The 25,962-nt window shown below is 41.7% G+C and overlaps 1 protein-coding gene across 1 annotated transcript in view; it reads left to right on the top strand.

Moving 5' to 3' along the window:
- Positions 1-8,453: 8,453 nt before the first annotated feature.
- VEGFC (vascular endothelial growth factor C) overlaps positions 8,454-25,962 on the top strand; it is a 98,383-nt gene continuing 80,874 nt past the window's right edge. Inside the window, exon 1 of the mRNA XM_059384152.1 lies at positions 8,454-8,666. Within this exon, the coding sequence (XP_059240135.1) occupies positions 8,517-8,666 (150 nt within the window). The 5' untranslated portion in view covers positions 8,454-8,516. The remainder of the gene's footprint in view (positions 8,667-25,962) is intronic.

Genomic DNA, 25,962 nt, shown 5'->3' with positions numbered 1-25,962 from the left:
GAAACAATCTGGGAGTTTCAGAGAGGAAGACGGTTGGGGGAGGGAGTAGCAGGGTGATGGGTATTGAGGAGGGCACGTGTTGTGATGAGCACTGGGTGTTATACTCAACCAACAAATCACTGAACACGTCATCAGTGACTAATTATGTACTATAGAGTGGCTAACTGAACATAATAAAAACAATTTACAGAAAAAAAAGAATTGGCAGATCATCTAATGAGGGAAAGCATTACAGCGATATTTGAAATGAAGCAGTAAGAGGGCCAATACCCACACTCCCGGGCTGGAGCCCACCAGCTTTGCATCCAGGGGCTGCCAAACACGAGCACTAGCTAACATTAAACAGGATAGTTCACTTCTCTGTAGCTCAGTTTTCTCATTTATACAATACAGATCATAATAATTTCCACGTCATAAGATTGTTGGGGGTTCTAAACACATTACAATAGAAAAAAACCATAAATATACAGCCAAATACATAATAGACATTATACGGCTATAAACTGTTATTGTTTTCAGATTTCTCAGTAGCAGTATTTGATGGAGGAATTCAAAGAAATAACATTTTCAAAATGCTCAAGAAAAGACAGTGTGAGAATTTTATATTTGCTTGAACAAATATTCGATTATAAGGGTGAATAAGAGAAAAATTATAATAAATGTAAGGAAGGAATAAAAATTAATATATTGACATATTAATAGCATATAATTAAAAATTAATTCATAATTATTAGTCATTCTTTATCCAAAATTCATTCAGAGTGTTAAATGTCAAGTATTATTTTCAGTTTTTACATATATTAACTAATTTAATATTCACATAAACCTCATGACGGGGCACCTGGGTGGCTCAGTGGGTTAAGCCTCTGCCTTCAGCCCAGGTCATGATCTCAGGGTCCTGGGATGACGCCCCACATCAGGCTCTCTGCTCAGCAGGGAGCCTGCTTCCGCCCCCCACAACCCCGCCCCGCTCTCTCTGCCTGCCTCTCTGCCTCCTTGTAATCTCTTTCTGTCAAGTAAATAAATAAAATCTTTAAAAAAAAATAAAAATTTTTAAAAAAGAAACATAAACCTCATGAGGTGAAGAGAGGTTCACCGAAGGTCAGTCGGGGTAGGACTGATAGGCAATCAAGAGTATCTCCATACTAAGCCTTCTTTGTAAGGTCTGCAAATGTGAGACAGATCTTAAATACAAACCATCTGTTCTTTGATCCCTTTCTGAGTCTTTCCTCCATGAAAGCTTGTTTACAGACGTTATCTCTCAGAAATGGTCCTTGAGTGTGGTTTCTGTGGAGGCAGAAACCTCTCTTTTGAAGGAGTTTGGATTTTGGTTACCTGTCCTGTTGTGTTCTCTTCCACATAAAAGGCCAATTTGTGGTTGAGTCCAATTGTGGATGAAACCAAATATTTCAGAACAAAGGATTGGCACTAGCCAGTTGGCACTCAGATGCAAATGTGTACCAAACACAGAGCTCTATTGCTTTTTTTGGATAAATCATGCACACATTTCTCCCAGTTTTTGAGTCACAGCAAGGAATGACTAAGGACAGACAAAGCAGTATTAAAGTTAGAGACCTTGACTTTTCTATGGTTAAGAAATAACAATTGTTGGTTACCTACCCAGCACCTTAAGCCTACAATCATGACAGAAAATTGCTAAGAGGGAAAAGAAAAAAAAAAAATTCAGATTCAAGCATGGTCCCAGGCATTTAAATCTGGTTCTTTAGGTCTCTGGCCGTGTCCTGTGGTTGCCATCTTGCTGTGTTGGCACAAAGTTCTGTTGTATAAGTTCTTTCCACTCAAAGACCAAATGCTTCTAAAGAATTCTTAAGAATTCCTAATTTTAAGTTTTCTAAAGGAAAATCAATCCTGTTGTCAGTGGGTTAAATCTTTTTTTTTTTTTTTTTTTAAGCTGGGACACATGAATCTCAGTATTTACTTTCTCAAGTTTAACCGCCGTCTAGTGATCAATAATTACTGAAGAGTTCCCACCCACTGTGGATCCTCCGCGCTTTTTATGGTGTCTTCCAGCTGACAAAGTCTGTGCTTTTTAGGTCATGTAGAGGCTACTTGAGAGAAGATGAAGGAAATGTAACTCATCCCTGTTAGTACTAAGACTGATTAGATTGCCGAGTCTCTTGTTTAAGTGTTTTGCCACATCTGCCCAAAGCAAAGTGGAGCCAGAATTAGGGTAGAAATGTGAACCCTGAAAGGGCACTTGTGATGTGTTCTTATGGTAAGAGTTAGTGAGTGCTCATGTGAGTTTAAAAATACCACTTACCTTCTCTGTTTTTTGTGAGGATTGAGAATAATATGAACAATACAATTTCTGAGGGAACATTAAGGCTTTGGAAAGTTCTCTAGTAACTATCCCAGGACATCGAGTGCCTCAGTTACTGGAAAAAGAAGTTGGAATTCCTCAGATTGAAAACACAAGGTCAAGTAATTTTTTTGCTACTATAAGAACCTTTCCACCAAACGAAAGCTTCGTTCCCCCTTGAAAATCAGCAAATATTAACTAGGGTATTCAAACTCCATCACAAGCTGCAACTGTATGAACTCATTTGTGAGTGTTCAAGGGTGCCCTAAAATTTGAGTTCTTCCACATTCCATCTTTACAGTTTTACCAAGACTAATGTGATGCAGATGAGACACGAAACCAGAGACATCCTCAGCAACCTTAATAACATTTTCTCACCACTGCTGATAAAAGGTCAGTGATCAATTTGTCCTCCTTGGAGTGGGTAATTTCTTTTAAATGTTTGCAAGTTTCCAGTGGAAGGTTTCTGAAGATACCCAGCGGCCAAAGTGACAGAGATTATCCCCATGTGTTTGTCCCCACACCCCCAGGCCAAAATATCGTCGTACTCTAAAACAGGTATTATGTCACAAAAAAATATTCCTCAGTAAAAATCTTTGGGAGTTTAAGGGAAAATGAGAAATTGAGTGCATGACCGTCCTTTGTGGCAGCCTCACTGATTTCATACTTCCTTTTTTCCCTTTGGTTTCACTCAGCAAGGGCTTAGAGGTCGAGCAAAAGGACCATTCTCCATTCCAGTTTTTGGTTGCATATGAAAGCCCCTAGTTCTGACTTAAGGCCACTCAGTGAGGAAACAGCTCTAGTCCTATCTGCTCCAAGAGCTACACCTAAATGTTTTCCAAAGGGGTTTAAGGGCCTATTCCTAAGGTCTCCAGTGTATTCACCTGTTTGTGGGCCTGGTCTCCAAAATCTCTGTCTAATATTTATAGTTCTTCTAAGTTCCTTTGATTTTATTATGGGATTTGAGGTCTTTTAAGCCACAATCAAAAAATTCACAGTAACTTTTCTATTGAATTTTATCACCTATGAGGTTCCAAATAACATATAAATCAATGGATACAGATCTGGGAACACTGAATTAAGCGTTCTTATAACTACTCATTGCTCTGTAAATTTCCGCCTGTCCTGCACAGGCTTTGGAAAGCCTTTGAAAATCAATCTCAGCTCAAACCACAATCAGGGCTTAAGTTCCACCGTGAGGGGCTTGTTCTGATCTGGTTAACTTTAAGAGACAATTCAGCTTTCGGAGTGGCTGGCTGGCCAGCGGGAGAGGAGAGCTGGTCAGAGTGGTAGAGGAACAGGGTAACTGAGGGCCACAGGACCGAACAAGAGTACGATCAAAACTTTTAGGTTCAAGTTGTGGTTTGAGCAGATCTAGAAAAGAGATAGTCTTTCACATTTTTCATTGGTTTCCTTCACCAGAATATTTAGAGAGACAACAGTGGAAGCTGAATTCTCTTGCAAGCTTTTGCATACCAATAAAAAAATACAGGTCACTGAACGTTCGCCGTTTTACTCTTTCCATTCTAAACCACTTCTCAAAAAGGAGGAATTTTGTTCCAATGAAAGGTTTCCCAAAATGGCTACCAAAGTTAAACTACTGTTGGTAAATTTATGCCATTTAGGAAGCAACTCACATGTATTAGTTACGATGTAAATACGTGCAAAACACCTTCAGAAGACACACACTCGCATTCAGGCTGAGAGGAACACATGACAGTCTGGCAATGGTCAGTCAAATCAGTGATTTGTTGACCTTATGTCCTGGGCACACAAACTAATGGCTAGGCAGCTTCCAGTAGCCAACCTGACAGGTCTTGGGAGACATAATGTTTGGACATGAACTTCCTACTAACCATGAACAACAGAAAATAATGAAAAGAGTAGTGACAAAAAGTAACGTTGCTAGTAATGAGGCAGCTTTCTCCCAGGGATGTACGTCTACAAATCTCATGAAATAATCAAAGAATTCCTGAAAGGCGATCTTCCAGGACAAAATACACTTACCATTTGATAGTTTGATGATGAGAAGCTGGAATTGAGATCTAATGCAAGACTTACCTCATCACTGGCCTCAGTGGCCCACCATTTCTGAGAGGGACTAGGCTTTGGCACAAAGGAGGTTTTCAGTAGGATCTTGGTGGGACTTCCAGGTAGTTGAACTCCTCAAAACATCACCAGATAACCCTTCAATAAACAAAAGTCACATTTAGTAGAACTTACTGCAATAAGGGACACAGCAATGTCTCAGAAGAGATAAGTCAGAAGTAGAATAATTTTAGGACTTTGGGGATTAGACTCAAGTAGGTTAAGGGGGTCTTTCAAAGTGGAGAGTTGAGTAGGATTGAGCAAAGCTGTGATGTCACAGTTTAGGACTGGGTGACACATCTAGGTGAGGGTCCCGAGTAAATTGTTACAATAAGAAGGCTACTTGCCAGTGTGCAGTTATTATCTTGACTCTACTGATTTGTGGGCATTTCTGGAAGCAAACAGTGGATTTAATTACTAGTTTGTAATCATCTTTCCTAGGTTAAAGTTTCCTAGAAGGAACAACTAAATCACTTAAGTGGGTTTATGGATGCCTACAAGTCATGTTCACAGACGGTCTCAGTTATCGAAGACTCTGATTTTAATACCTATAAAAGTAGAATTTCAAATAAAAACATCAGATGTTACAAAAATGGGTATTACCAGTAAACGAAAATTTTGATTAACAAAGTAAGAAGAAGAAAACATGATGGGGTTGCCTGGGTGGCTCAGCAGGTTAAGCATCTGCCTTCAGGTCAGGTCAGGATCCAGGAGTCCTGGGATCCAGCCAGGCCCAGCATCAGGCTTCCTGCTTAGCAGGGAGCCTGCTTCTCCCTCTCCCTTTCCCTCTGCCCCTCCCCCTGCTCCTCCTCTCTCTAGTTCATTTTGCTCTCAAATAAATACACTCTTAAAAAAAGTAAAAATAAATTTTAAAATATCAAGAACACTTCATTTTAAAATTCACTGTCAAGGGGCACCTGGGTGGCTCAGCCAGTTAAGTATCTGCCTTTGGCTCAGATCACAATCCCACGATCCTGGGATCAAGTCCCACACCAGGCTCCCCATTCTGTGGGGAGACTGCATCTCCCTCCACCTCTGCCTAGCTGTCTCTCTCTCATGAATAAATAAACAAAATCAAATTAATTCATTAATTAACTTAAAAATTCACTCTCAAGACTTAAATATTACAGTAAGCTCAAACTTGGAACTATCCAACAGAAAGAGCACATACAGAAGTGGTTCCAAAATGAACTGTGTACAAAGTCACCAAGAAAGTCTCAGTGCAGCTCTAAACCCAACGTTGTCTATAGCACAACTAAGTCTAATAAAATTAAAAACTATTAGAAAAAAAAAAAACATAGTCTTTTCCAACAGCAACAAAAGAAAATTGTCTCAAAGAAAAAAAGTCCTAAGTAAATTAAGATAAATTTACAACTGCTCTTCAAGAAAGGCACAATAACCAAAAGTGGCAGATAAAGGTAGAGCAGATAAAGTGGCCCTTTTTACAGCGAACACACTCCAACAGCCAAACCAGGCCGGTCTTCTGAGACTGCCGTCTTTTTTTTTTTTTTTCTCTCAAGTATACCTTTTGCCGGGGTTTCCTTTACTTAAAATAATAAGTGGTAAAATGATAACATTTTTGAGAGGAAAAAAAAAGCCTGTATGTGCTTACAGCTAAACAAAATCAGTGAACATGACGCCTTTTGATACATTTTGATTGATACATTTGATTGACAGTCTTCACTCTATGCCAGGCCCTAGGAGTGCTGCAAGTGCCTGAGATTCTCAGTGTGGTTGCCTATGGGGGTCCAAAGCACACATGTCACCCTGGGGCCAATTGAAGGAGTCTCTGATGGTGCCCTTGAGCACGTGGTTTTTTTTTGAAATTTCCCTTCGGTATTCTACGTGCAAAGCTGAGAATAGCTACAATAGCGAACAGTTCAAAAGAAGCTCCGACTTTGACTTCAGCCCTACTAGTCTGGCTTTGGCTCTTCCCTTCTCACAGATCTCTATTGGTATCTGAGGCCAAATATGGCAAACTGATGAAATATGAGTAGAAGGACAGCAAGAAGCATGACAGACCCAGAGGGCTAGCATCTAGCATCCCCCCAAACATCTCAGTATGCTGTGATCTTGGGCCGACTCACTGAGTGGACAGAACATAATAAAGAAAAAATTACAGAGCTCAAATCTTGGGCACAGTAAGCCAACTTGACAAATGCAGGGCAACGTACATGGGACTGAGCAGCAATACACACGAAAAACTCTTGAGGCATTTAGCTGATTTTAAGCATAGCGTGAGTCAACACTCATTTGGCTGCCAGAAAAGAAACTCCATTCGAGGCTGTATCAACACATGCGCAACGGCTGGACGAGAAGACCCTTTCTACATGCTTGTAGAGCGCTTTCAGCTCTGAAGCTCATCCTGAGCGGTATCCTTTACCAAGAACATGGAAAATTAGATTACAGTTGATGAGGGAATGTGGAGCGGTTGTTTTCCTAAAAAAAAGGATATTTATCTGGAAGGAAAGCTAGCATAGGGAGAACATGACAGATGTTTTCAAAATAGTCGAAGAACTCACATGTGGAAGTTAGATTAGATTTATTGTGTAAAGTCCAGAAGTCGAAAGCAATGGATACGTGGAAGGAAATGCTTTTTGGCAATGTTGATTTTCAAAAGGCAGAGGACTCCCTGTCCTGAAGACATTTGAGCCTTCTAGTATGTAATGGGGTGGGGGGTGTGGGTTCAGAACTTGGAGAGTTGAATCAGGTAACGAAGTCTCTTCTCTGTCCAAGACTTTTTGATCCGTGTATTTAAAAGTAGCTCGGGAAACCCAGCATCTGGGTCACCGGGGACTCGTCCAGTCAGCCCCAAAGAGGGAGACAGCCCATGTGATCGGCGCCACATCGTGACTTTCCAATGGGGGAAATGCAGTGACTTTTCTGCAGATGTCACTTTCCACGCTGTGAACAGCACACGTGTCTCTTGATCACTCCCTTTCTCCCTGAAACCCAACTTCCCTGCAGAAACTGACAGCGCGTGTCTTTCCTCTCCTTGAAGACTGAGGCTCTACGTTCCCCACCCGCCCAAAGTCCGGGATCCGAGGGGCTCCTCAGCACTCGCCCCGATAGCCCGCCCTGCCCTCTGAGCTCTCCCGGGGTGCTCGGCGGCACACGAAGCGACCCAGAGGCAGGGAAAGAGGGGCCCGCGGCGGGGTCCGCGCCATTGTGAGGACTTGCCCTCGGACCTCCTGAAACTCCGGGACGGCTGGCGAACCTCGAGCGGGGGCGCCGGGGGCGAGGCGCGCCGGGCGCGGGGCCGGAGCCGGGCGGCGGCCGAGGACAAAGGGTCGGCCGGCCTTCCCCGGGACGCCGCCCCAGGCGCGCTCCGCCCGGCCCCGCGCCGCCCGCCGGCCCCCGCCCAACTTGCCCCCCGCGCCGCGCTCCCGGGAGGGGGAGGGGAGAGGGGAGGGGACGCGGGGCGCCGGGGCGGAGGCGCGGGCCGCGGGGCGCGCGAGGAGCGCTTCCGAGGGAAAGTGAGAGGGGAGGGCGGCCGGGCTCGGCACGCTCCCTCCCTCGGCCGCTTTCTCTCACATAAGCGCAGGCAGAGGGCGCGTCAGCCATGCCCTGCCCCTGCGCCCGCCGCCGCCGCCGCTCGCCCCGCGCTCCGGAGCCGCCCGCGCCGCCGAGCTCCCCGGCCTGGCCGCGCGGCGCCCCGCCGCCCTCCTCCCGGCCGCCGCTCGCTGCACCGGGGAAGGGGAGGGGAGGGAGGAGGGGGCCGCGGGCTCGGGGGGGTCGGAGGGGCCGAGCAGCGCCGAGGGGGTCGGCTTTGCCCCCCTCGTGCCAGAAAGCGAAAACAGAAAGGCGAACCGAGGCGCCGTCCCCGCTCGCCCTCGCCCTCGCCTCACCTCGCCGGCCCCGAATGCGGGGAGCTCGGACGTCCGGTTTCCTGTGAGGCTTTTACCTGACCGCGCGCCCCTCCCCGGCACTGGCCGGGACCGCGCCGCGCCGCGTGGGGAGCGCCGAGCCGCGGACCGCTGCCGCCGCCTCCGGCCGCCCTCGGGGGTCGCCGGCGGCTCCGCGCGGAGGGAGCGCAGCGTCGCGGGGGCGCCGCGCCCCCCCCCCGCCCCCACCGCGGCCCGGCCGCCGCGCCCCGGGTCCTTCCACCATGCACTTGCTGGGCTTCTTCTCTCTGGCGTGTTCCCTGCTCGCCGCTGCGCTGCTCCCGGGTCCGCGCGACGCGCCCGCCGCCGCCGCCGCCGCCTTCGAATCGGGACTCGGCTTCTCCGACGCGGAGCCGGACGCGGACGAGGCCCAGGTAGGTGCGGGGCCGCGCGCGCCGGGGCCGGCCTGGGGGCGAGTGCGGGGGGCGCTGCGGTGTCGGGGGTCCCGGGGAGCCGGGAGCCGCGCCGAGCGTGGGGTGCTGTTCCACCTTCTGGGCGTTGCATCCAGACTTAACCGAGCTGCCCGCACGCTTCCTCGGAGAAAAGTTTTCTTCTCCTGGTTTTCTTGCAGTGGAGTTGTTGCTAAGTCGGGAAGCCAAGTCCGGAGAAAGCGGCGGCCGCAGAGGCGGCGGCTGGTGCAGATCGCAACCTGCCGGGAGCGGTCCCCGCGGCGCACCCGGCGGGCTGGAGCCCTCGCGGGGCGCGCGGCTCGGGGGAGCCCGGGTTCGTCCGGTCGGGACGGCTCGCCTCTTCCCGCATCAGATCAGTGGGCGCCCACGCAGCTCCGGGGGCTGGGGCGACCGGTCGGCCGAGGTTTGTTTTCCCGGAGCGTTGCTCTTACTCCGAGCACCGGGCGTTTTTAGGGAAAGTGTAAAAGGAATGTAGTCACCGGCTTGGGATCAAGACTTGAGATTCCCCTGGAGAAGCTGGGCAAAGGTGGGCTGCAGCACGATCGCTTGTAGACCACAGTCAGGCAAGACTTTACAGCTTCATAAGCTCTGCGTTTCTGAAATGCGCTAAAGTACTGAAAAGTAAGGTGGATAGTTTTATTAAGTAAAAGAGGGTTTAACCCTTTGCCAGAAAATGTTGCCACGGTACTTTTGAGATATTCTGATTTTCAAACAGGAGTGACTGTATTTGTGCCTGCTTGTGCTCTTCCAAAATGTGTACGTAAAACGTTCAGCTCTGTCATAAGGATGGATAGTGTGCTGAACGGAGTTTGGGAACTCCCGGAGAAGTTTTGTATTCAAAGGCCTGCAGAGCCCCTGACTGGGTCCAGAATGCAGTGCTTTATTTCACCCCTTGGCCAGGGGTGTGTGACTGTCAGCTGGGAGGTGACTTGATGAACATACGTTGAATGTGTAGGAATTGAACTGCCTCCACAGTTATATTTTGAAATAACGTTTTACGATGCAGAAGACTAATTTAAAAAAAATCAAACTACCTTTAAACTTTAAATTTGGGGAACAAATTATTTTAAAAAAACAACAACAGAATTTGTAATTATATATGGGTCCAGGGAAAGAAAACCTTGGGAGGGAAAAAAAATGTCAAATTACAGAAGAGTGTATTATGTGATTTGTAAAATAATTTTCAACACAGATACTTAAGGTTGGTAGAACTATTATCATGAGAATGTCTCCCTGTGTTTAAATGCCTTGAAAAACGTAACATTAGACCCACTTACACTTCCTGTAATTTGAATGCCTTGGGTTTCATGATATCTGTTCACTTTCTGTCTCTGCAAAGTCAAATTATTAAAAGTATGACTTAGTAAGGCAACACTCAGGTGGCTGGTGAAAGAGATCAGGGAACCTCTTGAGAGCAGGTTATTACCTGTGTTAACTTACTTGAGTTTGCAGGAGGAAAGGGTGAAGAAGGAAGTAAAATGAGAAGTCTTTCCTGATAAGCCAAAAGCCTGTGTGGGAGTCACTCACTGCTGGGCCAGTCTTGAAGGACTGGGCCCATGTGTGCACATGCATGTTTATTTTGTGTGGGTGTGCGTTTGGAGGTTAAAGTTATTTTTCATCTTCAAAATATCTTCTTCGGTGATGTAATCAAATCTTTCTTTGGCTGTAAAAATCTTCACGTGCTTTTATTTGCTTTTCGTATTTAGCCATCTTTTATATCCTGTATGGTGAATGTGAGTTGATATTCTGTATGTGACAGGGACTCTCTTCCACTTGAAACATCATTTTAAGTCTCTGAGTTCTGCAGCCCCTAAGACAGTATATTATTTCTGCACCAAAATGTTCCTCATTGGTTGAGTGGAAGCTTGACGGGGCAAGCGTCATTAATGCCTTTCGTGAAGTTGCTGGTTCCTTGCCATGAGATTCCCAAGAGACATGGTCCAGAGACTCCATGTCTCTCCCTAGTGGCCTAAACAAGTGGCTCATGAGGAGGTAAAGCTGGGAGAGGAACTGATTGTTAACGTCCTATGTGGTACAGAAACCCGACCCCAAGAAGAGATTTCAGAAGGTAGATAAGAGACACTAAATATACAAAATCTTCGATAAATGCAGTTTGGGTAATCGACACTTAGGAAGTATTTTTATAGTGTTTTAAAAAAAATACAAAACAGCTCACAAACTATAAACCGAGCTTAGCCATCAAGTCTTTCACCACACTTCCCCCAAACCCGTACAAAAAATGGGAGGTAAAATCGCAGACGTGAACAAGCATGTACAAACATATATATCATATACATCCAAGCGCATATGAATAAGACTCCCTTGTCCCTTGACTTATATTTTTATTTATCAGGTTCCTCTTTTCCTGGTTATGTGATTTACTAACAGATCCCAGAATGTTTCCCCGAAGGATATTAGTACAAGCAAGCCAACATGAGAAAAGTATGGCAGGCAAAGTACTGCCTATTATATAATTAAAATTATATAATTAAAGTATTATAATATTATAATATTATATATTATATAATTAAAATTAAGAGGAACTATTTAAAATTATCGTCTAACTCAAAAACCTGCAAAACCTGGCAAGAGCACTAGATTGCTAAATACAATTGCTAGATTTGCCAACATGAGATTGTGTAGCATTCACTCTGATTGGTTGGAGTTGAGGAGTTTTTATTTTAAAAGAAAAAAAAATTATTTATCATGAAAAAAGAATTACAAGTACTATACTTTTATTCCAAAAAGGGGTTAGCAGGGAGTATAAATACTTAGGTCTTTATATATTTTAGAGCAATGAATTCAAGGAGAACATGTCTTATGTTGCACATGCCTGTGTTAAAGATCAAAATCCACAAAAGAAGGCTTAAAGGTTTATAATGTCTCAATTAAGGGAATAATCTAGATCAAGTATGATTGAATAAGCAAATATAACTTATTTTGTTTTACATAAATAACTTTAAATAACCCTACTTTACAATTTAAATGCAAAAAAAAGATTATTTTAATCTTAACACTAATTGCTTTAATGAGAATAGCTGTTTTAAATTAAAATAGTAAAAGAACTTATGGTTTATGCTTACTATCACAAAAAACTTCCTAATAATGGTAACCAGTTTACAACATGCCAGATTTTCTTTCTCCACTGTTTATAATTCTCCATACTTTTGTACTTGTTTTATTTGTGTTTACTGTTTCAAATTAATCAGTGATGATGTTTTTCAACAAAAAATGTGTGGGTTAACTATATTAGAATTCCCTAGAGGTCTTTAAATTTTTTCCCCTTGCCTAAGACCAACCAAATCTCTAGGTTTGGCCCTTGGAATATACATTTATACTAACATCCTAAGTCATTCTCATGCATAATGACAGTTTTAGAATCACTGAACTACGGTATGTAACAATGACTAATTTCATGGGTTTTGCCATCTTCTTTATGTAACTGTTGAGTTTGCAGGGTAATCTGTTAGGCAGGGGGTATCTTAAAAGACGTAAGCCATTTTTCCTCTTTTCGGGGAGCATACAGCTCAGATAGAAAAAATAAAGACTTAAGCACAAAAAATACTGTGAGGTATTGAAGGAATAGTCCCAGAGCATCGTCTGTGTCCTGAAGTTTGCACAAGAGAGTCATCCACGTGGCCTGGAGTGCCTTGGCAAGAGGCAGAACTTGGGCTGTAACTTGGGTGAGAATTTCCAGCACATGACTAGACTATATCAAGCATGGGGATCCCATTTGGGTCATGGATGGGGTGAGAAGGTGAGAAGGCAAGGGGTTATATAGAATAACAGTGAAGAATCTTAACTATGAGTAAGTTTTTAGAAATGGTTGTGGTCACGTCACGAATGACCTAAGACACTTGAAGGTGAATTATGGAGGGTGATTCATGCTCTGAGCACCTGAAAGACACAGGTAATAAGAGAAGTTTTGAAATCATTCTGGGACTGATTACAAGTCATAAAGACTTGCTGGGGACATGGTCTAGTGAAGAAGCAACAACAGTATTCTAGAAGGGAAGTGATATGTAGAGCAGAGTTGAGGCAGCAGGAGCAGAAGTCAAAGCTGTCACAGAGAAAGAACCCATAGATTTGTGGACTCATTCACAAGAAAGATGAGGGAGTAGAAGAAACGAACCTTGGCGTCAATACTTTAATCGTAGGGCAGCGGGGGTCCTTGCAGGTTTGGGGCACTGCGGAGAAGAGCAGAGACCGGTTTTCAGGGATCCATGATGGCTGACGACAGCATGATTCTGTAAATCGCTTAAGATTTTACTAGTCTAAAAACTCTTCGGAGAAGCAAAATAAGCTTTACAAATTAACATCCCATTGGAGGAAAATCATTGCCTTGGATCAACAGGACTTAAACTATGTAATATCCTTAAAGTATGTGAGCATTTGACAAGTACTATTACAATCCTGAAAGGAAAATTAACAGTCTGCATATCCTACCGCTCTGCATTGAAAATGGAGAGGTAAATTTTACTCCACTGAATTATTAGGCTCTAAGCGCAACTATAATACATAGTCATTGACTTGTGGCCTTCTCTGTGCTTCGTGTCGCAGGACCCGTGACATTTCTCGGATGTTCTGCAGATGTCCGTACTCTCTGGCAGCAGTCTTTAGAAAGGGGTTCAATAGTAGGGAAATATGAAATGTCTGTGAAAGTGGAAACCCATGAACTTTCTTGTCTTCACTTCACTCCACATCGATTTATGTCGGAGGCCCAGAGTTTCACTCCCTAAGAGCCCCTTTCTGAGGAGGGCAAAGGATGACATAATGGAAGGACTGGGGTTTTGTCCCCTTTTCCCAAGCATCTACGCTTCAATGGCACGTCTACAGTTTTTACGATTATGAATTGCCTTAGAGTGTACGATTAAGTGTTTTGTCTGGTTACCTATGGTTTGGGACATAAAAGAGCTCAATTCCTCTTTGGTTTGGGTTTCACTTCTTGGAATTTGTTCTTCTGAATTCAGGACACCTGATGAACAGTCATTTGTTCAAGAATTGATTATCATCAACTTTGCTTTGTAGGAAGCACTTCTTGGTATCAGTCGCACAGCTTTAGGGCTGGTGGGTCTCTTTTCTTGGCTGTCCAAGTTGACCTGAGACAGTGGAAGGTGGTGGACTGGGGACACTGCTTTCTGCCCTTTTGGGTCAACGGCTCTTGAGGTGAAGGTCTTGGCCTCCTGACCAACATGGCAGCAACCAGGAGTTCTGTCTCACAGCTCTTTCTAGGATGTTTTGGGACTCAGAGGCTGGTGGGAGAGCACAGAAGGTTGCTGTGCCCCTGGCACTGGTGTTTTTGGCAGCTGTCGGGGTATTTACAGGTTCAGATCACTCCCTGGGGACCGTGCAGACATCTGTATATTGAGTAGGCATTCACATGATCTTTAGGTCTTCTCGGTAACATCCTCAGCATCTCTGTGTGCCCTGCACTGTGCCAAGAGCTGTTCAAGTTCAGTTTGTTTTTCATTACGTCTTTCTGAGATGGATGTTATTTTATTTCATTAAAGATAATAAGCCCAAGACTCGAATGACTTAGCTGGGAGCGAGGATAGGGCTTTCTTTCTTTAGTTTCTCTTTTTAAAAAAAGCTTTTGCAGCACTTATTTTAGAAAAGTGTGACCATGGGTTTGGGCCTTCCAGATCTGTGAAAGGCCCATGACCATAGATAGTCTTTTCTTCCTGCAAGTGGTAGCTGTGCACAAGAAGGCAGAGAGAAGAGGGACTCTGCACATGGGGCCTAATCCAGTTACATTTATTTGAGTCCCAGTTCCCTTACAATTGGACAACTCTGAAATAAACTTGTACTTTCCTCCAAGCCTTACCATATGGTGCCCCCTCCAATGAAAAGGTGGTCATACATGACCTGAGTCCCTAGTAGCCTTGCAAGAATGCGTGCATAACAAGAATTCTAACCAGAATTCCTATCACACAGTTTTTCTAAGTTGCACTAATACAACTTCGGTGGAAAGATTATGGTTTTACCTATGCCCAGTGACCTTTCAGGAATAACTGGGTTTGGAAAGAACAAACTGTGGTTGGTAGAAGCATTCAGGTCCTTGGGCTCCCAGGCATGCGTTGTTGCATCTTGTACCAGCTACATTATTTCCGGTCGGTGGTCATTCTGTAACTACTCCCTAGTCCTACAGTTGTTGCAGAAGGCACATTTGTGAGTTCAGCTCTGTATAAATTGTGAATTAAGGTATCATTGATTTTTCACATTAGAAAAAGACTTGATAGTTCATTGAATGATGATAGTTCATTGAACTTACAATGTCATTCAAAAATTTACAGTAAATATTATAAATTAGTCAGTTTAATTGTTTCTTCTGAAATTCCCTCATGTAAATTATTCAGATCATTAGTCAACTCACTCTTTTTCAGAGTTTGTAGTTTAACTGTAAGAGAAAGAAGACTTTGTCTTTATTACTGGGCATCCATCATGAAGTCAATCAAATGGATGCCTTGAGATGCCTGTCACTGGTACATTCTTGCTGTGTCCTGGTACTGATCCTGCACCAGTGGCTTTCAAATGTGAGGGGGCATTGGTGCAGTTCTGAAATCCAAAAGCTCATTTTCATAAATTACTTGGTGCTGTAACCCCGATCTGCTCTAACAAAAGGTTCTTTATAGTATTTATCATCTAAATTTGCATATTTCTAATTTCATTAAAGACATAGTAATGTATTTACTGATGAGATCAGCCTTCCCAGGAGTTGGTTGTATGTTGGTTACATATAAAATGTATATGCGGGCACTGAGTTTCCTGAAGGATTCTGTGATCTGAAGTTAGCGCGGCCCCCAGGGCGGGGGTATGGGTTTGGATAGAAGAGCAGTTCTTTCCCAAAGGCTTCCCCCACTCCCCTGATCATCTCATTGACCACCCGGAGGGGAAACTGAGGGACTCAGGAAGGATGCCATGGTGATAGGCTAACTCCACATGAGATTTGTGGATTTCTGACTCCAAATTCTCCTACTCGAATCTATGACAGTTCAGGAGCATTTTAATGAATTCTCACCCACAGCAGCTTTGACCCTAAGCAGGAAATGACAATGCGGTGAGTGAGGCATACAGTGCGGGACAATTCCTGTCTGTAACAAGCATGTGATCCTTCGTGAGGAACGAGAAGCTTACTCACTTAAAATACCAAAAATGGGCTACACCGTAAATGCAGACAGTGTCAGAGCTGTTGTAAGCAAGTCTCCTGATTTACCAAAAATTGTTGGGGAAGCCCCTGGCGGCTGCATGGACAAGCATGGAAAGGCTGGACTGGCGTTCTGGCAGCGGCAGAAAACAAGTGGATGCTGGTTACAGAAACAAAGGAGGGGGCATCTGGGGTATCAAGAGCAAAGCAGAGAGGCAGGAAGGCCAGTGCTGTCAAGAGGGGTTTGGGGAGGTGAGCGGGGAGTGGACCGCTTTGGCTGAGGAGTCCAGAGCTGTAAGGGAAACCAAGGGGAATCTTGTAGAAGGTGTAAGAAACCAAGGAGCAGGACCTAACTTTGGAACTTGGCTGAAAGCAGTAGGACCACTGCAGATTCTCGTGTGATAGGCTGAAATGGTGTCTTAAGGAGCTTAATTGGGTATCATTGTACAGAAGTGTCTAAAAAAGAGAAGTGGAAGCTGGCCACAAGCTTCCCCGGAGCCATTTTCAACTGCAGCCTTCCTTGAAGCCTCTGTCACTGCCTAGCTCTTTTCATTCCATGGGCCACCCATAGACGGCATCTGAGCTCCAGTATATGCTCCTGGTTATGTCTGATGGATAGTGAAGACCACTGCGGACTTATGTAAGCACCCATCACTGCACTATCTGGAAACATTTGTAAAATATATTAATAACAGACATTTTTTCTATTATGGCTCACATTCCAAACAGAGCAAGCAGTGTAAACAGTGGTCATGATTAGTTACACACACACACACACACACACACACACACATTCTGCCCCCCTTTCTCCGCTCCCCCCCCAAACTTAGTCACACTTCAGACTGCCAGCCGTGGCTTATGTATTCTTTCTCACCTAGCTAATTATTTTTGGACATCCACTGAAAGAGAATAAAAAAATAAGTCAGAATATATGATATTATATTCCCTATAGCCTATACACTGATTTGGAGTTCAGCTAGCAATTAAAGAGCTAGAAAGTGAGGGTGGGAGAGAGATTGATAACCTTGAGATGTCCTAGCAGTCTAGCAGTTCCCTTTTATTTTATTTATTTATTTATTTTTAAAGAAGCCTCTATCCCCAGTGTGGGGCTTGAACTCAAGACCCTGAGATCAAGAATCACATGCTCCATCAACTGAGCCAGCCAGGCACCCCAGCAATTCTTTTTTAAAAAATCTGCTTGCAAATATTCCTACCAACAGTAAGACTAGGCAAGGGAGAAGCAGAAATGAGGTATCAAATTCTGTAAATTTTTGTTAAATAGATAGGTTTCATCACCAAAAAAAATCACAGACCTAAGTACTGTGGTCCTAGACATTTGAAGTAACTGTGATAGTCTTCAGAGTGATTCTCCAGCACCTTCCACCTAATTTATTACATTTGTACTATAAGTTTACTGACAATTTTCCTGATTTCCTAAATATGGAAAGGGGAGGTAATATTGATATTTGATTTGGAGAAAGTTGGGGAAAATCCACGGTGTTAAATCCCTCAGTGTATGGAGGCTACGTGTTGTAGATTGACTTAGAATGTGTTTCCACATCTCCCGTGTGCCTGGGTTTGTGTCTTTCTGTGAGTGTGACAGCTCTGGTAGGTGGTGATGGTCATCCCCTGAAGTGCCCTGTACTTAAGTCATAGCTGAAAAGGATTCTGGTCCACACAGGAGTGTTATAATGCCATATAATTTCATATGACCTCATCCTGAATACTTCAAAGCTTTAATGCTTTATGTTTTTTTTTAAGGTTTTCTTTATGTACTTAAGAGAGAAAAATCGAGAGAGAGCGTGAGTGAGCATGAGCCTGGGGAGAGGGAGAAGCAGACCCCCCGCTGAGCAGGGGACCCAGAGTCCCCGATGCAGGGCTCCATCCCAGGACCGCAGGATCATGAGCTGAGCTGAGGGCAGACGCTTGACAGACTGAGCCACCCAGGCGCCCCAAAGCTTACATACTCTAAAATTTACATCTCTATTAAAGAAACAGACTGATGTTGCTACTTCAGTGTGTAAACCTCTCAAGTCTGTATATTATTAATTGGCATAAGAGAAATAAAAATATACATTCTAAATTTACAGGGAAACCATTCCAGAAGATCTAAAATATTAAAAATACCATTTCAACAAAGAAAATATAATGGTAGAATGTTAAACACAAGAGGTAAACTTATGTAGATTTGTTTAGAAAAACGTAATGGTCCTGCTTCTTTGGGGCATTCTTCCAGAATGGGAACCAACAAAGTCTGTGCCATCGTTGAGATGAATCATGGAGTAGATACTTTACTTCTTGGGCATGTCTGATTTACTTGAGTGCCCTCGTGTGTCATAGGAGTTGATTTTGTTTGACGGTTCTGTTTACTGGTTCACCAGACGGTCAGTAAACACTGTGACTTTCTTGGTGCAGAAACTGGATGGTGACGGGAGTGGGCAGTGTAGGAGGGGGCGAGCAGACAAGGAAGAGGAAATTCAAAATGAGTGGTATAGACAGATTCTGGCTCTTCAAGAGCTAACAATATGTTATTTCTTCAATAACATCTTGAAAGTTTACTTCCTTAGGTTCAAATACAGATGTTAGTCGAAGTATTTTAGGAACTTTTGATCAGAAACCATAGTTCTAAACTGAAAATGCATTTCTGACTCAATCTAGACCAAAAGATAAGGCAGACACTAGATTTTCAGCCTATTTGTAAATGAATAAAGAATTAGATAATACATCATCTATACAAATCCATACATATCCATGTGGATTATCTATACAAATCTATCTGCAGATACTGCTGTCATCTTGTTTTAAACTAATTTTCCGTATCTTTATTATAGGACTAGAACTGTATGCCATGATATAAAATGCACTTTATATTTTAAGTTCCACTCCACTTTCAAATTTAAAGTGTAATGTCATTTTCTCTTCACGGTCATTTTTATTCTCATGCTAGGTTTTTTTTTTTTTTTTTTTTCTGTTAAAAGTACCATACTTGTGTTTTTTGGTCAGAAACAAGATTAAAATAACATCGCATATTTAATATTCCTTTCTGTGTGGAGGAAACATTCGTGAAATTAATAAGACTTCCGATGTGAAGTACTTGAAATAGATGAAAAGTTTCTAAAAGGAAAGAACACGTTTGACATTGTGGTTGTTCTGGAAGCTTCTCACATATATGAATGGGTGCCCCTGGGAGAAGGGCCACACTCCTGGGAACTGGCCGGGAGTGGGGGAGGCTGACTACTTATCCCTTTCTCAGCCATCTAGTGTTCAAAGGTTTAATGCCTTTTTTTTTCTGATGGCACAAATAATTATCTTACTAAGAGATGTGTTGGTAAGAGCCCTATAAGCTTTCCTCAAGATAATAGTTCATTTTCTTCTCTTTACGTTGTTGCACGGCGTCTTTTCTTCTGATGCCCCCTTCCCTCCCCTCAAAACCAATTGGGGATAAACTTGACAAACAGGAAAATGGCCGCGATTCCCTCTAACCCGAGCGACCACACAGCTGCCTTTAATCTTTGAGTGGAATTCCTATAATCTGGAAAGGGCGACTGTTACTTCCTCTCACTCAGATTCCTTGGAAGTAGCCGGTTAATCTCCAATACCAGACGTGAGGCCATCCCAAACCACCGTGGTTTACTTTACTACAGTATCCTTGCCTGCGTGGAATATTTTTAATTCTTTCTTTTTGTTTGCATCTGTTGTGTGTATTTAGTTATTTTGCCCATCTTAATGCCCTCTTCTGAGTCTATGTTTTGAAACATGAAATACTGATTTAGATCCGTGTTTGCTTATGGGTCATGACACTTACGACTTCCCTAAAAAACAAACTAATCCTTTTGTCTCAGAGCCACATTTAAATTTGGGGACAATCGTGAATCATTGTTTGTTCTCTTTGAATCCTAGGGCTTTAAAAAAAAAAAAAATTGGTGGCCATCCATGCCGAATTAGAGTTTTACTAAGGCCAGAATTACTCATGAGTCATGACCATCACACTTAAAATTGGGTAATTTGAAGCTGCTTTAGATACACAGATTAAGCAAATAATGATGTTATACCATTTTGTGCAAATTATTTTTTTCCTCCTAGACATTCATAGCAGCAGAGCGTGCTCTTTTGGAGACCCATTCTGTTTTACTTTAGAAAAACGCACCCATGTGTCATGGCCCCAGGAGCACAACATAATTCTATTACCGTACTGTAGCATATGGAGACACCTACCCTAGTGAAGGAGAGATGAAAATATTTAAAATCAGTGTTAACTTTCTCTGCCATGCTTATTTGACCATGTAAGCCCTTCTGCATTCTTGAATTGGGGGTGATGTTAGTGTGACTGCCTCAAGCTTCCTCTAGCAGAAAATATCTAAACTTTTGCCTTCATATGCCAAGTTTTTTCTTTTTTTAACTTGACTTTAACTTTATTACACCTCTGTAAAGTGTCTGCAGTATGGCAGGAAAGAGAACAAGCATGCCTGATTTGCCTTCACTAAAGCTCTGCCCCTCTCAGGGCTAACTGTGGGTTTTCTCCCCACCAGGGTTGTTGCAGACCAATATAAATTTGACTTTCTGCCCCGAAATTAAAGTGGTTAACTTAAACACTAAAATATTTATGTACGAGATTAAATCTGTGATATTCAGACGAACTGTAGGCTATGCCATATGCACTGTGTGTGGCACGTTAAGTATTAAATGCTTGCTTTGGGTGCCTAGGTGGCTCAGTTGGTTAAGCCTCTGCCTTCAACTCAGGTCATGGTCCCGGAGTCCTGGGATCAAGTCCAGCATCAGGCTCCCTGCTCAGCAGGGAGTCCGCTTCACCCTCTGACCCTCCCCCGCTTGTGCACACGTGCTCTCTCTCTCAAATAAATAAATATTTAAAAAAGAAAGTAAATGCTTGAGTAGCAAATGGGTTATAAATGAGTTTTAACAGATATGTCTGTGAAGTGCCAAACAGTTGCTATTCATCTGAACTTTAATAAGAGTTCCAGTTAAACATTTATGTTTAAAACCTTTCAATTTTTCACAAAATGTCACAACCTAGCATAAACATGGATTTCAATATCTCTTACTATAGGTGTCATTTAGACTGACCGGTACATGACTCTCCTATGTTGCATGATTTCAGGAGCAGTACAATGAACATTGTTTTCCATACTTATGTGTAGTCTTTTCCAGAACAATTTCTAGTTTTCTAAGTCTAAGCTGAAACTCTTACCATTTTAGTTAGTTAAATGCGTTTTTTTTTTCCCGTCTGGGTGCTTTGCTTTCCCCCTGACATGAGTAGGTCTGTCCTACGTGCAGTAATTCCAGGATCATGGTCTCTTTTGAAAGTTACCGAAACTCCCGGTTAAGGATTAATATTTCAGTCCAGTGCAAATTACCTCCCTTGATAATGTGCTCTTGGGATGCTGATAGATACGGTAACATTCTTTTATGAACCAAAATTTCAGAAACGTGACACATACTCTTTCTGATAAATTATACAATCTTTTCCTATAGTCCATCTTTCTACTCTAGTGGAATATTTTGCAGTTAAATATTTTTAAACACTTTAGATAACTTTTTGCTCATTACAAAATAACTACATCTGCCACTTGCCAAGAGTTTTTCATTGTTTACACCACCTCATACTACAGTATATAAATGGTATAAAAATGGCATTCTGTGACGATTGTTAACATTTTTAGTGACGGTAGATTTTCTTAGAGTAAATTTAAATTTGAACTTCAGTGTTTTGGAAGACCAGGTTCCAGGTTCCGCTGTCTTTGCCCCTCTGTACATCTTCCCGCTATTTTGATGCAGAAGTGATGCTGTTACATCGCAGTCACTTCAATTTTCATGTACCATTAACTGTTTGTGGCTTGGAAAACTTAGTACCTATTCTGCATCCATAAATACACATGTATAAACAGCATGTCAATGGTATGTGCATTTAGAGTGAAGAACCAGAATTTTTTCTAGACTTTCGGTGCCTTTTTTTTGTGTGTGTGTGTCAACATGTATATATTTATCATAGTTTTGTTAAGCCGATTTATGCTCTTGCTGCAATTTGAAATGAGAAAATTTTCGAGGCTCTGTCTACGATTTATAACGACAACAAGAATATTTGAAATTGAGACACTCAGGAAATTGAGAAGGTAAGTTCCTACACATGTGGAATGAGGGTGTTTTGGATCAGACCAGATGTTTTGCAGCAGGAGTTGGAGCTGAAATATAACTGGGTCATGTTTGGTTATCAAAAGTTGGCTTAAATGAGACTGGTAATTAAAGAGGAGTGTAGTTTACATTAGCCTTTGTAACGCTTTAGTTGTCAGCAAAATAACTTGCTCTTAGGGCCAGGTGCTTTCGTCAAAATTATTTAATTGGGTAGTTCCTACTTGAATCAACATCTGATTATAATAGATGTCATAGCACTAAATACTGGCTTAATGATTGCTGGAGGAAAAAATGCTTGTTTCCTTCGATTTAGGTCATCTTAAGGAATAGTTTTCCCTCTGGTAGCATTCCTTTCTAGAAGAAGTTCCTGTTCACTTGCTTTCTTCATGTCTGTCTGCGTGTGTGTAGGTATGTGGCATTTTCTTTGTCACTTCCAATTATAATTGTAAGTAAATATCAATAGAAATTCTTTGTAACCCAGCATGGTTTAGTCATCAGACTCACCAGCAAATATGTCTACTGTGAGAAAACAGTGTCGGCCACAGCTAAATCACCAGCATGTAAAGTCATACTGTTTTCTGCTCCCCACTCTTTTTTTTTTTTTTTTTGTATGTACTATTTTGGTTAAAGCTCAATATTTCAATAATTTTGGGCAGAATAAAAATGTATGTCATTTTGAACTGCACACAGAAAAGACATCAAGTTCTTAGATTTGAAGAATTATTTAGAATTACAGCTTCAAGCAGAGTTAACTCAAAGAACTAGATGTCTAGGCACATTCTGCCTATAAATGGATACCTTATGTATACCGAGAGTAACTGTTAGATCCGTATCTGTCTCTTTATGAAATTGATTAATTGGTTCACCAAGTAGTTAATCACCTTCCATGCATCAGTATTTAAGGTATTAAGTAATATCTGAGGGAAACAAAGCTAAAAAATTCTAAGATGTAAGTTTTTATATGCTCAAAGTTGTTGTATATAATAGTGACTCATTTTTTTGTGGGACAGTTTTCTTGTACTCAGTTAAGATTTATAAACTTACTTCGAAGCTTTCTTTGCAGATAGCATTGCCATAGGATAGTTCTGGCCAATGAAATATAAGACAGACTCTAGTAAAGATTTATGGAGAAACTTTTATGGTAAGTTTTCTGATAAGACACTTTTCTGATAAGACACTGCTTTTCTTCCTGCTTTGCTTTCTTCCCTGGGAATACGAAAATATCGCTTATAATTAAAAAAATACTTTATACTTATCCAAAGAACACTTTTAGACTTCTGTGGACTAAAATTTTTATAATTATTAATGTAAGCATGTGGCCATGGAGTGACTTTCTAAATTTGCACGATGTCTTCCATCTGTTGCCCCTAGAGTTAAAATAATTTGTATCTTTATTTCCAACATTTTTTGCATGGCTGATGGATTCTCTTAAAATGTTGTTTATGTTCATATTTTGTAAATACTTTAAGAAACCACATTGAAAATAAATAAAAATTTTGTCTATGGAGAAAGTCTATATGTGTTGTCTCTTCTCACCGTTAGAAGTATTACTAGCTTGGGAGTGACTCCTAACCAACTCTCAGTGTTTGGAAGGTGGTAGCTAGGAAGAAGAGAGAGAGAAAATTCTCCCAGGATTTAGAGAGAGAGAAAGCGAGAGAGAGTGTGTGTTTTGGATGAGAAGTCTCAGAAGTGACAGAAGTCTCAGAAGTGACAAGAAAACAAAATATTTTCATATCTTCATTCAGATTAATGAATAATTAAATACCTGGACTGTGCAAAAATTGTGTTTGATTCCAGGCCTTTATAAGCCTGAATTTGTTATCATTGCATCAAGATGGGAAATTAGGAAAGCATGCTAATTTAAATTTAAAGCAGCTGGAAATATAATACATGGCATTGAGGCCCATCTTCTCATCTGTCAACAAGTGCTTACAGATGCCACATGGACGGTTTTAACCGCAATTATAAAACTCAGTGGAATGTTTAGAGGTGATTCCAAGAATGTGATTGGCCAGCACACAGGGCACTCATTCTTAAGGAAAGCTCTGTCCAACACAAATTTTAAATGTATACAGTCCCTTCAAGATGGATGAAGAGTTTCAGCTTAACATTTGCGAGGGAGAATACCATCAAATAATATTAATTGTAGAATCTCAGTTTACTTTTTCTAATAATGGTGTATTTTTAAACACAATACATGTCTCTTTCAGTTAGAGTTGTGGGTTTTTTTGTTTGTTTTGTTTTTTTTTTTTTCCCTTAGCTATAAAATTATGGAGCTGGAGCCCCCAGGCCAAACTGTAGTAATCTGAAATGATTAAAGATTTTATACTTGACAGGCCTTCTCCCTGAAGGTTACTGGCTTCCCCTTGAAGCTGTGGATTTATTATCCTCCACTCCAGGGTGGGTAAATGGCTTAAATTCACTCTGCCACATTATGTGCCATCTGGGGCATTGCTGGGCGTTGAGTTAGCCGCATTTATACAGTGGACTGCCTATCTATGCTCAAGGCACTCTGACCATATCTGGTCATTAAATTGTGGTTCTACTCTGAGGCTGAACCGACTGATATCTAAGATATTCTTACCTGACAGTCTAGAGGCTACGAATCAAGACCTGTCATTTGCAGGAAGCAACATTAAATAAAGTATGTGTTCTAATGTATTCCTTCAAGACTTCATTTGGACCATGAAGTGTATTTTTACTTACCAAGCTTCTATTGGGATTATTTTAATTTCTAGAATTGGTCATATTTTTCCATTTCTTGCTTCTTTGATATTTAAATTTTCAGTTTCATATTCTTTTATTTTACATGGTGTAGCCATTTTATATCAGGATAATTGTTTGCCAGAAGAATAGTTTGACATGCCTCACATATGTAGACTACTGGCATAACTAGATGTAGTTACTGAGTCTCAAGCAAAAGTGATTCTTCAATTTTAGTTTCTGAAGTTATTAACTACATATTACCTGCTGGCATATTTAAAACCTAACACTTACAAAGTTAATTTTCACAATTATTAGTGAATTCAAATAATTCACAATATCAACCAAAATTCACATTTAACATTCAGCTTCATCCTATTAAACATCATTTGATTAATTATATATTAAGCAGTCCTATGCTATAAATTATTCAAGAATTACAGCTATTTGCATGTCATAAATCAACTGTATATTATGCATGTACTGGTTTTATTTTTATTTTCTTTTTTCCTAGCCACGTGCTGGGAGCAAGTAAATTCTACACGCAGAGTGTACATGCTTATCAGTTACCCCGTATTGTAAGGAAATGAGGTTGTCTTTGTTTTAAGTGAATTTTCTGCACTCCTGTAAATAGCCCTTTTGAGTATAATACCTCATATTTACATCTGCTGAGTAAAGCAGATTAAACATAACCTCATTTTAATAATTTGGCTACAAAATAAGAATTAAGGTTACTTCCCATTCGTCCATTGCTTACCACTTCTATTTGCAGTGGCCTGTGCACTTTTTAAAAAAATTTGCTTTTATACTTGTCTTTTGTTTCCTTCTCCTAATGCTTCTGTACTTTTGGTCTTTGATGCTAAGGAGGTATTTTTTGTTTTTCAGATTTCTATATTTTTTTTATTACTATGGCCACACCTTAAAAGAATTTTATTTCGGCCTCTGGTGATCTCAGCAGCTACTTTAAGAGTATCTGTTAAAGTAGGATTTGGCTGTATGTAACAAAAAATAAAACTGTTTAAGCTGCAGTGGTTTAAAGAAACTAGAGTTTATTTTTCTCCCCAATGGGCTGTTAAGGACTCCTGCAGCGTAGAGCTCCATTATGCTGTCAAAGTGACCAACTCCTCTATTTTTCTTCCCTCATAGATGCACCCGAGCTGCTTCCTCTGCAGCACCCTGTCTGATGTCAGGAAAGGAAGAATAAGGAGACAGGAAGTGGGTGCCTTAACAGAAAAGCAGTAGCTTTCTCAGAAATCCCTAGTACAT

This window comes from Mustela nigripes, chromosome 18 (assembly GCF_022355385.1).
Source record: "Mustela nigripes isolate SB6536 chromosome 18, MUSNIG.SB6536, whole genome shotgun sequence".
Classification (NCBI taxonomy): domain Eukaryota; kingdom Metazoa; phylum Chordata; class Mammalia; order Carnivora; family Mustelidae; genus Mustela; species Mustela nigripes.
This window is presented reverse-complemented; position numbering and strand designations above follow the sequence as displayed.